Source organism: Acanthaster planci, linkage group LG06 (genome assembly GCF_054643075.1).
Source record: "Acanthaster planci isolate LZ-2023a linkage group LG06, COTS_SCS, whole genome shotgun sequence".
Lineage (NCBI taxonomy): Eukaryota > Metazoa > Echinodermata > Asteroidea > Valvatida > Acanthasteridae > Acanthaster > Acanthaster planci.
In genome coordinates this window covers 8,424,604-8,439,487 of record NC_141782.1, presented here as the reverse complement: position 1 = coordinate 8,439,487, position 14,884 = coordinate 8,424,604, and the positions used below count along the sequence as shown (strand labels likewise).

The 14,884-nt window shown below is 42.7% G+C and overlaps 2 protein-coding genes across 10 annotated transcripts in view; one reads left to right on the top strand and one right to left on the bottom strand.

Annotated features, from left to right (window-relative positions):
- Window positions 1-60: 60 nt before the first annotated feature.
- Window positions 61-5,392, top strand: gins2 (GINS complex subunit 2). Its single transcript, XM_022228194.2, has 4 exons — window positions 61-402; window positions 1,994-2,093; window positions 2,531-2,657; window positions 3,545-5,392. The coding sequence occupies exons 1-4, from the start codon at window positions 198-200 to the stop codon at window positions 3,665-3,667; spliced, it is 555 nt and encodes a 184-aa protein (XP_022083886.1). The 5' UTR covers window positions 61-197; the 3' UTR covers window positions 3,668-5,392.
- Window positions 4,559-14,884, bottom strand: part of LOC110975602 (uncharacterized) — a 90,494-nt gene continuing 80,168 nt past the window's right edge. For 6 of the 9 annotated variants that reach the window (XM_087138513.1, XM_087138514.1, XM_087138515.1 and 3 more), the window contains 9 exons: window positions 14,524-14,696; window positions 13,568-13,845; window positions 13,229-13,416; window positions 12,186-12,988; window positions 11,076-11,291; window positions 10,653-10,805; window positions 9,760-10,437; window positions 9,056-9,159; window positions 4,559-8,544 (listed from right to left, as the gene is read on the bottom strand). In XM_087138513.1, coding sequence (XP_086994639.1) covers window positions 8,446-8,544; window positions 9,056-9,159; window positions 9,760-10,437; window positions 10,653-10,805; window positions 11,076-11,291; window positions 12,186-12,988; window positions 13,229-13,416; window positions 13,568-13,845; window positions 14,524-14,696 — 2,692 coding nt within the window. In that variant the 3' untranslated portion in view covers window positions 4,559-8,445. The remainder of the gene's footprint in view (window positions 8,545-9,055; window positions 9,160-9,759; window positions 10,438-10,652; window positions 10,806-11,075; window positions 11,292-12,185; window positions 12,989-13,228; window positions 13,417-13,567; window positions 13,846-14,523; window positions 14,697-14,884) is intronic. The other 3 variants (XM_022228190.2, XM_087138516.1, XM_022228193.2) reach the window with 1 other exon arrangement.

Below are 14,884 nucleotides of genomic sequence, written 5' to 3'. Positions count from 1 at the left end.
ATTTATCCTTATTTTGATTTACAATAAAAATCCAAATATTGTAATGTTAAAGGTCACGCTTGTCACATGCACAAACAAATTTCAGTGCTTACGCGCGCAAAGTAATACGATTTAGTTTGAGTCCAAGTTTACGGTCATGTGTACATCAGGCAATATTCTACGTGTTATGGCCCATATTTAAGTAAATTCTTATTACTATGGATCCGTCTGAGGTGGAATTTTTAGCCGAAAAACAGATAGTAACTATTGTTCCGAATTTCTCCCATGACGAAGTGTTCTTGATCGGGGGCAATATCGGACCGTTCAACGCTGGACTGCCAGTGCAGGTTCCAATGTGGATGGCAATCAACTTGAAGCAGAGGCAGAAATGTAGAATACAACCGCCCGACTGGATGGATGTTGGTATGGAAAACATATTCCCAGGGATTTGAACATTTTCGAAAGTGCCCTGACTGTACTTTATCACCCACATGTGGATGACAAAGTATCTGCCAGTTAAAGAGGGAACAGTTCAATTCGTACCTTCGACAACTCGTACCATGGACGACTCGTACCATTAACTCAGCATACTGTAATTGTATGATTTCTTACATTTGCCGAGTCACACCTTGGACAACTCGTACCTCCAGTAAAGACAACTCATACCTTCGTGTACGAGACAACTCGTAGTCGTACAAGTACCTTCACAGAAATCAGAGCTTGCTCAGAGTACCCCTGCAACTGTGGGGTCCGACATCCGCCCCATTCCCATGAACGTGGGCATCGTGGGAGTTGATTGACATTGGACCCCATAGTTCTGGGGGTATGCTCAGAGCTCATTTGTATTACAATCAACTTGAACAATTTAGTTTCTTAGTCATGCTTCGTCACCTAGTTTGCCTCTCTGGCCGCACTGCCTTCCCTACATGCCAGTACAGTGACATTCATGTGAGACGCATCAACGTTAGTGTGTGTGCGTGCATGGTCAGGCAACTAACGCTTGTCAATCTGGCCAGTCGTTGTTGCGTGCAATTTAGAATCTTCACCAATGTGTTGAACAGCAGTATGCCTAATTTTTTTGCCTAATTTTTCGAAATTCTGTATCAGTAGGCCTGTTGTAAAATATTTTTGAACAAAACCCCCCAAAAAGTGGGTGATGAGTATAGCAATAAATGAGTAAATAAGTTCAATATTCCAGTTGCACTTATAAGTTATTACTTAAGTTGGATAACTGGATTAATATGTTGACCAACAGATTTTGAAATTAAGGTTATAAACAATTATCCACAAACAAAAATTTTTGGTGAACTTCAACTCTCAGTGCCAGCTCCTGCATTAATTCCTGCTCACACATTCCAGAAACTTCAGTGTCGATATCGAGTCAATCAAAATCGTATAATGGGAAAAAGAAGACAGAGATTTGTATCTTTAAGATACATCCAAAAACTCTAAGATTGGAAGACATTCAGTCTGTGGGCCCACACCAGTTGTGTACTGTGGATGGTGTGCCATGCGTATGCTGTATCAGCGTTGCGGCCTCTCAACGGTCGAGTTGTCCCAAGTCAAGTTAGTAAACGGTCAGGTTGTTCGACATCCGTCATGTAAACCGACGGTGCAAACACCCATGACAGGCATTATGCAGAAAATCATGTTCACGCTCGAGTTCTTTCCAGGAGATTTATGATACATTACATTTATGATACATTACATTTATTTATACATCCTTGATGTATTTGTCAAATCAGATCTTAAACATGATGAAAAAGAAAAGCAAGAAAGTTGCAACTGAATTGCGAACATGAAGGTACAAGTGGTCTTACCTCGAGGTATGAGTTGTCAAAGGTACGAGTTGTCCAAGGTAGGAGTCGTCCATGGTACCAGTCGTCCAAGATAGGAGTCATGTAAGGTATGGGTCTCTCAATGATTTGAAATCGTTCATGATGCCTAACATGCCTGATGTAACATTAGAGACAAGTTACAAATGTGTTTTTGACTATTTGTCATTATTACTCAGACAAACTCCAGGCCAAAAAGCAAGAGGAAAAAGATTCACCTATCTTCCAGCCAATGCTGAATGAAAACTACATGGAGGTTACTAAATTGTTATTAAGCCAGTAAGTTTCCACATTATTTAATTTTTGTCATTGTTCAAAAAGGGGAGTGCTCCAACATGTCTAATTTGTAATAACTAAATTGTAATAACTAAAATGTTGGCTTGGATTGGTATCTCCTGGGTTGCATGATTAAAGAGCAAGTACTGGCAGACAAGCTGTTTAAATGAAATTTGAAAACAAATTGAAGGCAATATCTTGGAATTCCTTGTCGAAAAACTGGTCATAGGATTATTCCAATAACAGATTTTTCACCAATATGATTTATCAAAAGTAACAATTGTCTAAAATAAATTTCAATTGCAGCTATTACTAGGGAGTTTCAGATCTTGATACTACACACTGTTTGAAAACCACTAGACTTGGATTAATGAAACGTGCAACTGGAAACGTGGGATAAGTATTACTTTGACTTCCACTTCACTGGTATTATTGTACAGTGCAACTGATGACATACCCCATGCTGATGAGGTTCACACGCTGATTAAGGACATCTGGGATTTGAGAATGTCCAAATTGAGACAGAGCATAGACAAGTTTGTCAAAGATCAGGAGACCTACGCCAGGGTAAGGACAAGAGGCAGTTTTACATATACATGTATGTTGGAAAAAATTCACTTACCCTAACCCCCAAAGGGTTGTTGGCCCTAACCTTCCCCATTCACACAAAGTTAAACATACATATGGGACTTTGTGCACAGAGGCTGTTGGACTTTGTTTTTCTGAGGTATGCCAAACCCAAAGCAAAAGCCAGATGTTATGGGCCTACCAGACTCATTCCCACAGAATTAAACACTTTATTACTGTTTAATTCTGTGTGGTTGGGGAAGGTTAGGGCTAAAGAAGCAAAGCTTTGTACAGTAAAGGTTACTACAGTCAGTAAGCAGTTTGCAGCAGTTTTTTTTGGTTGACTTTTTGGTTCACTTTGGAAGAGAAAACTGAAAGCCTACATGTAAATTGTGCTCACAGAGGTGTTTTTTGTGTGAACTTAGTAACTATGAAATCAGGGCCTGATAGAGTGTTCCTTACGTCCAGCCCCTTGGCACCGATATTCTGTAGATCCTATTCTCAGGCACCAGCACCAATTTTATAATGCTGGTGCATAGCAGTGCTGGAGCCTCGCATTTCATGCTGGTGCTAAGCTGTACTAATGTACATGTACTAGCCAGTGTTAAGCCTGTCCAAACTGAAAATTCAAAAAGGGAAGCATGCTTTTGTTTGGTGAGCCCTTAGAATTTTTGTAGGCCCCTAGACAATTTCTGATTTACTGTGCCTGTTGGATAAATTCAGCAGTGTATGAAATGCTTGGCACGTCTAACTCTTCTCATCTCTGTTTTTATCTCCCACATCGAAGATAGCTGTCCTGTATAAAAAGCATATGAAAGGATTGATCTGCAACCAGAATTTAAATTCAAGTGTCTCGATGATTTGCTCTTTTTTCTTTTTCAACACAGCTTGACAACCTGTCTCTGATGGAGATAAACACTGTCCGTCCATTCCTTACTCAGGCCTTGGATCACATGCACACACTAAGGATGAACATGTTGACTGGTGGACCGCCGAATACACAGGAATGACCCATCCAAAAAGAGCTTGTCAACTTAAAGTGCCTGCTTTCTGCCTTGTTTGTTGTGTCAGTCTGGGTAGCAGCACTTCTTGAACTCTCTTGACCTGGTTGTGAAAGGGGTTTATGTATTTTGGTCTGTCATGTAAGTCAGTAAGATTAAGCTGGACAACTTGTAAAACTAGTCCATGTGCATGCGGTATAGGTGATTAGCAGAAGTACTTGTAAAATGGGTATCTGTTTAGGCATCCAGAACTTTGCTTCTTCAAATGGTGTCTGGATATTGCAAATTCACTGTGTAAATGGAAGTGTGATTGCATGTGTACACTGCCACTGCATTATAAATTGACCAAGAAGACTAAAAATTTCATTTAATGGAATCCCCCTTTTGTATTTTATACATCCCTTGTTTTTTTTTTGGGGGGGGATGTCCCCCTGCAAAATTTACGAATACATAACCCCCACCTCAGGGGTATGCTTAGCTAAGGAATTGCTTGAATCCTCCAAAATTACACACTGCTGCATTTAGAATCAGTGACACTTTCTGGACGGAGTGTGTTGTCATATCTTTCCTTTCATGTCAAGCGAAAGTCATCCAAGGTCACACGAAACAAATGACCAATGACAAACCAAAAGGAACTCCCGTCATAATTCATCACCTGACCTGTCTACAATTTGGAGTGTAAGCCAAATTTGAGTCTTTTGAGTTCTAGGCAAGATAACAATGGTTAGACTGAATATATAATCCAAAGTCTATCCAAACAATGCATGACAAGTTGTTAGATTTTGGTGATTTAAGGCATTTAAACATCGTAAAAAGTTACACGAATGTTTACAGTGATTTTAAACATTTCTCGTCATTACAACATTCAACACAATGATAAAAATTCACAAGACAAAGCACTCCCAGTGACCACTGTACAAAACACAATATTTAATCTCTTTCATTTATTTAAATTACTTCACAAATAGATCATAATCTCTTAAAGTCTTCACAGTTTAGCCTTTATCTCTTTAGAATGGCTATTTATTAACATTTTCATCAACACAGGTTTGTAGATCTACCCTCGGTAATCTCAATCAAAATCCAGTTTGGTCACCACATTGATTGATATGTTAGAATTTTTTCCGAATTCCTACCTTGGTATGATACATGTACATGAATGTACATTGGTGATAGAAAAAAATGTCCCCTTGCAGTTGGGGACGTTTCAACAATAGTTCCACCACTGTATTAATATACAAGAATGAAAACCAACGAGTTAAAAATTTGTCTTAATTTATCAGTCACAAAGACAATGGAAACTTTTTTCTTAGAAAATATTTCACAAGCGTATGCTGTTTTTTCAAAAAGCATGTTTTGAGTTTGACCCAAAACAAGTCCCCCCCTTTTTGCACACACTGAATATTTATTCTTTACCAGTCAAAAGTGAGATTTTTTTTCTTCAGAAGGGAAGATTTTGGCACAGCATAAGCCCAACATGAAGCAGCCAACTTTTTGTATTACTGAACTTGATCAAACACTACTATCACCAACACTGCTGACTAATCACTAACACAGAAGCAGCCTTTGTAGATGATTAAAAGAAACTATATATGGCGAGCTGCCATTCTCCCCCCATTATTTGATGAGCATATGAGCACATGTATATGTACTGGTAAAATTACCCCCCCTCCCCCCGAAGATGGTCAGTGGAAATGGAAGGTATAAATAAATGATATGTTTCAAAATATAAAACGTGCAAAAGCTTGTTCTTGCCAAATCTATGTAACACACTTATCAGTGTGTCGGAATAATTTTGTGCCCAATTTTGTTATGTTTCGTGCCAAATTGTAAAAGCAGGTTTATACTTCAAATCACAACTGCAGCTACATGTATATGACCAATGTTTGACATGAATGTCTACGGAGTGAAGACAACGATTACACTTGCAAATCTCAACTGGTTCGTGATGTCAAATTCGCTTTGCATTTACATGTACATTTTTCTGGGACTATGAACCCGCCTTGACAAAATAATCAAACCTTGACAGATTCTGGGAACATGGTGTGTGAATTTCAGTTTGATGTCCCCAGAATAGAAAAGCTTTATTCCTGACATGCTTTTTTCCTAAAAATGTCATGAAAATGAATTTCTGGAATCAATATTCTGGGTACGGCATATCAAAGTTGGGGGGGATCCTACGCCCACTTGTAATGACAAGCATTTCAGAAAAAGAAGGTAAGTACACAAATGAACTACGGACTGCAACAACAAGTGTGTGATCTCTTGTCCAGATACAAAGTCTGCAGTCCACAGGAATTCTCTAAAGTAGCTACCACCGGTGGTATTTATTACATTGTAAAGTGGTATTACCGTATGACACAAGTGCAGCATTACAGTACAGTGAGAATACATAAGACACATTGAGAGCTTACAAAAGTATGCGACTTTTGAGAGTTGAGTGCTTAACGAAGCAAATAAATGCCAGTTTGGGGTGGTAAGTGAGGGTCATTGTCAAGGGTTTCTTGTTGACTCTTCGTCAACTTCCAACCCCTTCACAATGTCTTCATCAACCCCTTCCCTTTACAATGATCAAGCACAGTGGGCTAATGTTCCTTCGTGGTCATCTTCACACTGATGTCCGTGTCCAGCCCTGCTCTTTAGACCGGCTACCCTCAACTGAGTACACTCCGGACGTGAGAACAGAACATACGGTTTTCTGAATCGCAACAAGCCTTGCTTTTGTTTACAAACATTGACTGCCATTTTGTATAGGTAACCAAAGTTTGCCCCAAAGTCGGTTGTCAACAACTATCGCCTCATAATGCCCATTTTTGTTACATCAGTGTTACATTGGGAGGCCTTCTCATTGTTTTCTGTGCAAGTAATCACATGAGATTGTTTCCACACTGTGAATGACGCTTTTGCACTCGTGGTAAGCCATGTTTCACCAACCACTAGACGGCAAAAACTTCACTCTTGATTCAGCAAAAGTAAAGTTCAGTCTTGCTTTGTCAACACCTGTTGACGGTATGACACCTGCTTTCCAAGACTTATTTAAAGCCCACAATACTAACAACCATCAAGTGCCAGTGAACAATGTACATGCATGCCTGTTCTTGAAACCCATTACTGAATGCATTTAAATAGATAAAAATGCGCATGTGACTTGCAGAACTCTGAGAATCGATTTTTATCATTAAATAATTGCAAGCCTGCCACTGCATTTTCTTGATCTAACCCAAACTCCTCCAAATTTACAACATTTAGAGAATGATTCCTTCTTGTCTGTGATGATTTCAAATTACAAGTGAAAATCAATGCACTTAAAATAAATTACTCTTGATAGTTCATTTCATAAAAAAAACCAAACTAGAATCACGTTAAAAGAAATAGCTTTCTTGTTTCCATGTGGTTTGAAATGCGCATTTCAAATTAATTGATAAAACACTTGAGTACTGTGAGGGTTGGGATAGCGATCGGACCATTTAAAAATTTATCACGGTGAGAGGTATTCTTCATTATTTGTTTAAAACATCGCTTTGACCTTCACTTTATACAAACACACATCAAGGGCTGTATAAATTAATGCAAATTCTTTCCAAACGTCAAAACATAATCCTTTTTTCTAAGTGTTAAATATTTCAGAGCAATAAATAAATTTCTTGTCTACATTCACAAGTGAATAACATGAAGTCCTTCAGGATGAATAAATACACAAGACAAGACACTGTGGAAAGTGCTCAGTGCTTCATTGTACAACAGAACAGAAATATACACTTGCCCTTCTAAAGCAATAATATCTTTCAATACTGGTGCTGAAGACAATTTGGGGCCAAGAAACGAACTTGGCAAGTTCTGCGGTTGTTTTACATTAAAAAAATACCACTTCCCCTTTGATTGTTCACATTTACTCTGGTAGATGCACTACGCCACCAGAGCTGGTCTTTGTAGAGGAACCGTTTGAGCCATTTATTTGAAGGTAACCACTGATTACACAGACAAAAGTCCTGAACTAATTAAGGATCACGTGATTTTGAGCTGAGACAGGGAACAGTTGATTTTGAGCTCATTTTTCTCCCAATTTGCATATGACTCCGATTATAACCAACACATGTAACTAAAGATTTGGAACATATTTCAAATCAGTTTCTCCGAACAATTTGCCAAGGTTTTTTTTAATTCTGGGACAATTCCTAATTGAGCAGGTTCTGCAACTGGAATTCTTTCTACACAACTGAACACACAAAAAAAACGTCACTATCTTAGCTGTGAAGCATTTAACACACTGCACAAATTGTCATGACATCATCTTGAACACGACGTCCGATAAGTAATGCATTCAATTTGCATCGCAATAAATTACAAGGGGTTTTTCTGTCATTTTACAATTCCCCAATTGCACTTCTTCCCCAATAATATACCAAAGTCTCCTGTTGACGAAATGTACATAAACCATTTGTGATAAGTCTAAAATACATAATAAAACCAGTGCATGGTCTTGTATAATAAACAGACAAGTACTGGTAGTCACGTGATGCATGGACAACGAAACAGTCTCAAAGTGTTCTAGAAAGAGTTAATCTTCTCTATCTGTTAAATTAAAGCCAAAAGCTTTCCTCGGAAAGAAAAAAAAGGAAAAGGAAGAAGAAAACGTGGACAGGAACTCTTGAGAAGATAATACCAAATATTTACACTCACTTTCAAAATGGCCCCCTTTGAATTAAATAAATTGTTGCATTTTTAGTGGTTGCTATGGTGATGGCCCTGTAAAATGGATTGTGGCCCTGAACCATGGCTGACGGAGTTCACTTCCTCATGTTGTACACATACTTTTGCAGATGGTGTAGGTCCCTGAGGTAGGCTTCCTGCTCTCGGTGTAACAGCTGTTTTCTCTCCATCATGTCCTGGGGGGGGGGAATCCAGACAAATTCAGGTAAGTTTTGTGATAGACTGGCCAGTGGTAAGAGGTCTTTGTAGAGTAACTACACAGAGGGCACCCTTTGGTCTAATCATGAGTGCCATATCAAAGCACATCAGATGGTAGCCCTGTTTACATGCAGTACAGCTAGACATTGGACAATGGAGAAAACTGACCTCTCTAAATAAACGCTGTAGTGATCTTGTGCAACATTTAATTGGCATTTTCCATTTGGCTGCCATCCTCACCTTTGATACACATGCATGTTTTTCTGATAAGGCAGCCACTTTCTGTACTGTGCCACAGAAAACTTTCACTTTTGCTGGAAACTTTGATTCACCTTTGTACTTTCTTTCACATTTCAAAACCATGTACATACTCCATTGGAGCCTTTCGCCAAATGTTATGGTAATTAATTGGGATAAACAATGGGTGGTCCACGACTGAGGGTGGGTTCGCATGGCGTGTTGAGGCGGGGATGGCCAGAGGGAACTTACAGCCATTTTGAGTCGGAGCTGCTCAGCCGTGCTGTTCAGCTCACCATTGCATACCCTCAATCTTCCCTGTTGGTCGAGTAACACACTCCGTTCCAGCTCTTGCTCTGTCAGTTGAGGGGAAAGGAAAAGGCCCTTGTAAGCCACAATTAAAAGTCCCCAGTTATAGGTCACCCCTTTCCTGCTTTGCTTGGACTTGTTTTGAGCTCTGATTGGTTGCCTGTTTAAGACCCTGTAAACATTTTGAACAATTTCAAAACTGAGGCCGTCTACGCTAGGAGAAGGCAAAGCACAGCAACTTTGCTGTTGTGAACGTCTGCAGCGATATTCATTTCGGTGGGAATGAGTTCAACTTTTGCAAATTTGCGACAACAAGATTTGAACTGACATCACCGGCAGAAAATGGGCTTTGCATGGTAACCACTGCAATTGCAACTGAAGCACTGGCTTCACTTGCTGACACAATATGGAATGAAATGCTGTCAAACACGGGTCACTACCAACACTACAGTCTTTGCCTCCAGTCAAATAAAACATGACAGGATTAGGTTTAATCTGTGTAAAAGGCGGCGTCATAACTGCAACTACAGTCCTTCCTATAGCTCTGTAATCATGAGGAGCATTAAGTGTTCTTAAGAGGAACAACTACCATGAAATCTTCAAATGGGAGGAGAGAGATACCAAGAAGAATAGAATTCAAGGCTTACCTTTTGCATGTCTCTGATATGAGTCCATCACTGCTTCCACTCCAGGCCACTGCAGCTGTCCCTTAGACCACACTGTGCCGTTACTCCGACCCGAGCCAGTACTCTCACTGTTTGAGTTCGTCAGGCCAGCAAAAGCGTGCCTGTCCCGCCTTTGGGCGTCCACCTGAACCAGGCTAGAGCTGTTGGAGCCCAAGGAGCCCACCCTCTGCTGGGCCATGGCCTCCTGCGTGGTCCGCAGCACCGACTGGTGGAACTCCTGGGCAAAGCCTTCAAACTGGGAGGGGGGCTTCCCCGCCCCTCCAACACTGGGTCCCCCCCGCGACAGCAGGGCAGCAGTGGAGAACGGCAGGGCACCCCCGGGGCCTTGCTGGTCAGCAGTAGTACCACTCCTGTTGTTGTTGCTACTACTGCGGGCTAGGTCTGCCCTCTCACTACCTGCAGCGGGCTCCTTCTTGATGTCCCTATCCGAAAGCGACAGCTGCTTGCCAGGCACTGGGTGCAGACTATTGTCTGGGGTCCGTGTCTGGGGAGTGCTGCTACCCCCACTTGGTAATGTTCTCTCATTCTGCGTGTGGGCTTGCACCCCAGGCGATGACGACACCAAGTGGTTCGGAAAAGTCTCACCAAAAGCAGTTTTGCACTGGGGATTTTCAGAGGTTTCTACTTTACTATCGGTACCTGTGTTTGGCAGTAAAAGGACACTTTATATTCATTTTACGCCAAGCCCAAATGTATAATTCTGAACTCAAAACCAGGAATTCGAAACTTCCATCACTAGAAACTTCCATCACAAGAACTTGTTACAAAATCTAATCCAACCAAACTTGGAATCAAATCTGCACGTGAAAATTCTACAGCAACACTTTAATGAAAGAAACTATTCTTACTCATACCTGAGTTGGTGGGAGTGGTCGGTGTCTGTGCTGTTTCTGAGCTGCCTGCCGTAGACACAGATTCCCCCTTGGTCTCCCCTTCAGCTGCTGCCTCCTTCTTCTTGGCTTGCCTTATCCGGTAAGCTTCAACAGCTGCTTGTGCCTTCTCCATTTCTGAAAATTGGAAATCCATTTGTATTTGTGGTTTTTGTTCTATTGCATATTTACATTTCACTGAATCCTCCCCCCTCCACGCATGTCCTTCTGTTGCTTTCATAACGAGACAAAATACTACCCTCTACACCTCCTACTCAGCATCCATCACGAGAACTGCCGCTGAGGGAATCAGGATTTGTTTGTAAGGACTGTGGATTGCCAAAAAATGCTCAATTTGTTCAAGATGATGGTGAATGCAATCAGAATAAACGACGGCTGGCCACCAACCTTTCCGCTTGTCTACTCCCACCACATCCAGTCCCAGGCCGCGCAGGAACCGGCACTTGTGGGGGTAGTCCAGCTCCCGCTGGAAGTCCTCCTGGCTCAGGCTGGCCGGAGCGGGCAGCAGGCTGACCAGCTCCGAGGACGGCCGGCTGACTTTGGCCGGCGGCTGCTCCTCCTTCAGCCACAGCCTCCGTTTCCTCCTCTTCTCCTCGCTGATCTCTGGAAAGTGTGAAACAGACATGCATCATCTCAGAGAATGAAAACGAAGAGCTCCAGGAAAATCTGAACGCACTGGCTATAGTTACGGAAGCCCTACTGTGACTCACAAATTCTTCAGTGATGGCACTGTACAACAAGCATTGTCAATCTATAAAAGGTTTCCGATTCCCCTGGACAGTTGAAGTGTTGTGAAAGCTGGTTGACCACATGCTATTCCAAAAGCATGCAGACCCCAGTTCTAGCCCCACGGCCATAGCCAACTGCTTTTTGGGGGGGCTTTTCCACAAAGTGCGGAAAGGCAATAGCTTTTTCTTTCTTTCTTATTTTTAACTAAATCCTACATTCACTTTCCACAGATTGTTTTCTTTTATAGCTTGGTTGATTGAAGTTTGAATTTCTTTCATTACAGAATGGTCTGGTTTCTGTTGCTAATACTACAGATAGGTGCAACAGAAGTAGACAGCAACCAAACCACCCTAACCACAGCCACTGAAAAAAACCTGAGGGATACACAATTGACACATAAAAGTGATTTGAATGGAATTCAACTTCTTCTAAATGAGAGTCTGTCTGTTGGGTTGTTGTGTATGTGAGTGAAGAGATTTTCTGCACATGAGCCATTTTTGCAGGAGACAATTTGTGAAATTCTCTGCACTCCCCATATCACAATAATCCATACTTTTTCATCCAACAAGCAAGGTCTGTAAAATTCAGTAAGTCTGAAGACAAATTGCGGGTTATTCTGATGAACAGTGACAACAATGATTCTTTTCAATCCTTTAGCATGGTTCATTCCTCGTCACTTGTGAACTAGTTTTGATCCACCTGGTGGTTTGACTTGTACCTGGCCGATGATCTAACTTGTGGTTGACTGGATTACTATTTGGACTATACCTTCTTTCTTCCCATGTGTAACCAGGCCCATGACCTGGAAAAAGTTGGTCTTCTTCTCCGAGTCATCTAGAGTCATGCAAGACTTTCTAACAATCCTGTGCATCCTCTTTCGGTACCGCTGCCTTTTGACTTCCGTCTCTTCCTCACTGTCTGAGTCACTTTCGCTGGAGATGTAGATGCCGTTGGCTCGGGTCTCAGTCCGCTTCCGACCCTCCAGGTCGAGCTTGGACACCACTGGTTCCCCGACCTCATTCAGCTGCACACCACTGTGGTCCCGCACCTGTTGGCTGAGCCGATACAAATCCTGCCAGTGGTAGTTGAACTCCGCGTGTGGCCGGTCGTAGTCGTACTGGCTGAGATGGGATGACTTGCTGTGTGTGGCAACCCCCGGTGGCTGGGGGCCGTGGCTGTTGGTGACAACAACACGCGCCTCGTGGTCAAACTCCCTGGCAGTGCTCCCATGGGGACTCTGCACGCGGCTGGCCATCATGGTCCGCTGCTGTTCGTACCAGGCCTTCTCTGCTGCAGATGTTGTTGTGGCCGCCGTTGTCCCAGATGCAGACACCGATGACTTATCGTTCAAAAGAATCCGGTCAACATTGTTGAGGCGCTCATAGTCATACTGTGGGGGAATGACAGTGTCCTGGCCCGACGGCCGATGGTTGTTGAAGAGTTTGTGCCGGTACATTTCCTCCCGAGTTGGACGCACTGGTGACACTAAAGGAGGCGGTCTGCCACTGTGGTGATGCTCACCTCTAGCTTGGTTCCGCTGTTCCCGCAGAAGATTTCGCTCTTTTTCATGTCTGCATGTGAGAATGGAGAGCACTGGATCAAACTCTATAATACTACCTAAAAAAAACACAGCACAGCTAAGGTGATAAGCAAAAAACTGACATCCGGACAGCTCTTGCTGTTCACATTCAAAGTGTAAGCTTTGTGCATTAAATTTTCAAAGATTTCTGGAAGGGTTTTGTCTCACTTAGGGAAATCTGAAACGTTATGTGAACACACTTTCCAAAGGCACATCTCGAAGTAACAATAACCTAATCATTTTCCTTTCTTGGAGACCAGATTTGACAGCAACTTCAACAATCAGGTTCGTAGGTCCATGTTCAAGGTACCTCTCTGCAATACGCCTGTCCTGTTGCAGCAGCAACTCTCGTTCATGGTGTAGGGATGACTTCCTTTCTTTCTCTGAGGTGTGAGAGACATGGTTTTCATGTGATGTTGCCTGCCAAGACAATCAAGAAACTTGTTGAGAAGAATGAACTCAAGCATACGCATTCCTAATTTTGGGCTTAGCACAAGAGGGAAACATGATCAATCAGAACTGGAGGGGGGGGCTGGGCAGGGGGGGCAGGAAAAGGGAAAACTGAGTTCACCTGTGAATTCCTGACATGCCGGTACTGGGCATCACCGCTGGAGCCATCCTTCAGGTGCTTGCTCTGCCAGCGGTCCTCCACATCGGCCTTCTTGAGCAGCGGCAGGGGGCTCTGCTCTGGGTCACGGTGGCCAGAGGAGGAAGGGGTGGAGGCCGAAGTCGAGGACGGCACCCTGGGCGTCCCAAGGTGATGTTGCGAGTGCGCCAGCTGCTGGTGGTGGTGATGGTGGTGGTGGTGGTTGTGGTGGTGAGAGCTAGAGTGCCGGAGGTGAGAGCCATCTGAAACCAGGACAAAGAGGAAAAGAAAGGTGATGGACTAGGATCCAGCTATGACAAAGCTTGCAAAGAAAATTGCTTGGCAAATTCAACTACTCAACAGGCAAAGATGCAAACATCTATGCTAGTCTGCTACATGTGAAAACATTAATATACTGAAGGTACAGCACCTTAGCAGACTAACTAAAAGTATAAAGAGGCCTAAAGGCAAACAGTAGTAGCCAGCTTTTTTTCCCCTTGTAACGCAACGAGCATCCAATGTGCAGGGATGACTGTGGGCATTCTTTTCTTGGTTTGGTCAAAGTTCTAATTGATATAAAGCTTCTTTATATTTTTTTCTTGCCCGAATCTGAGGGGAATACAAGTGGGCAAGGGCTTAAAGCACTGGGCCCTCTCCCAAACATGCCCCCTCAGTAATGGTACGACTACTTCTAACCACACAATTATGCTTCCAGTCATATCAGTCACCCAGGCACGTCTAATTTCATGACATCGGTAATCAACCGTGAGCAGAGAATGTGCCATGTAAATGAAAGGGTTTAGTTTTCCTTGCCACAAATGATTCGATGCGTCCAATCAACACTAATGTCGAGATAAGGCATATATCAAAGGTGCAATGCTAGAGCAGGCACATGCAACCTGGCGCAAGCTTTTGTATTAAATACTGGTAGTCAATCATACCTCTTGGCGAGCAGCGCTTGTCCTCGTGGCTCCTGGACAGCAGCGCTCTGTCATGATTCTCCCGTTCTGTCTCTCGCTGTTGCTGCTGTTGCTTCTCCTTCTGAGCTGCCTCTTGCTTGGCCTCCTCAGCCCGCCGCTCGCGATCCCGCTGCTGGTCCAACAGCAACTTCTCTCTGTAAAAGAAAAGTTTGACTGTTGCATTTTTACACAGTCACAGAGGGGAAACGGAGAGATGGGGAAACCTACTCCAAGCTTCATGTCTGCAGCAGCTGCAAAGTTCAGAGTAGTAATCCGGTCAATTGAAAGTGAAATCACAAGTCCACCATACATCGGGTCTTTGAGGGTAACACCTTAACTTCTA

Excerpts from the sequence above, each read along its gene's own strand:
- gins2 (XM_022228194.2), top strand. The coding sequence starts at position 198 with ATGGATCCGTCTGAGGTGGAATTTTTAGCCGAAAAACAGATAGTAACT. Across the intron at positions 2,094-2,530 it reads ACTAAATTGTTATTAAGCCA|TGCAACTGATGACATACCCC; the intron begins GTAAGTTTCCAC and ends ATTATTGTACAG. Across the intron at positions 2,658-3,544 it reads ATCAGGAGACCTACGCCAGG|CTTGACAACCTGTCTCTGAT; the intron begins GTAAGGACAAGA and ends TTTTCAACACAG.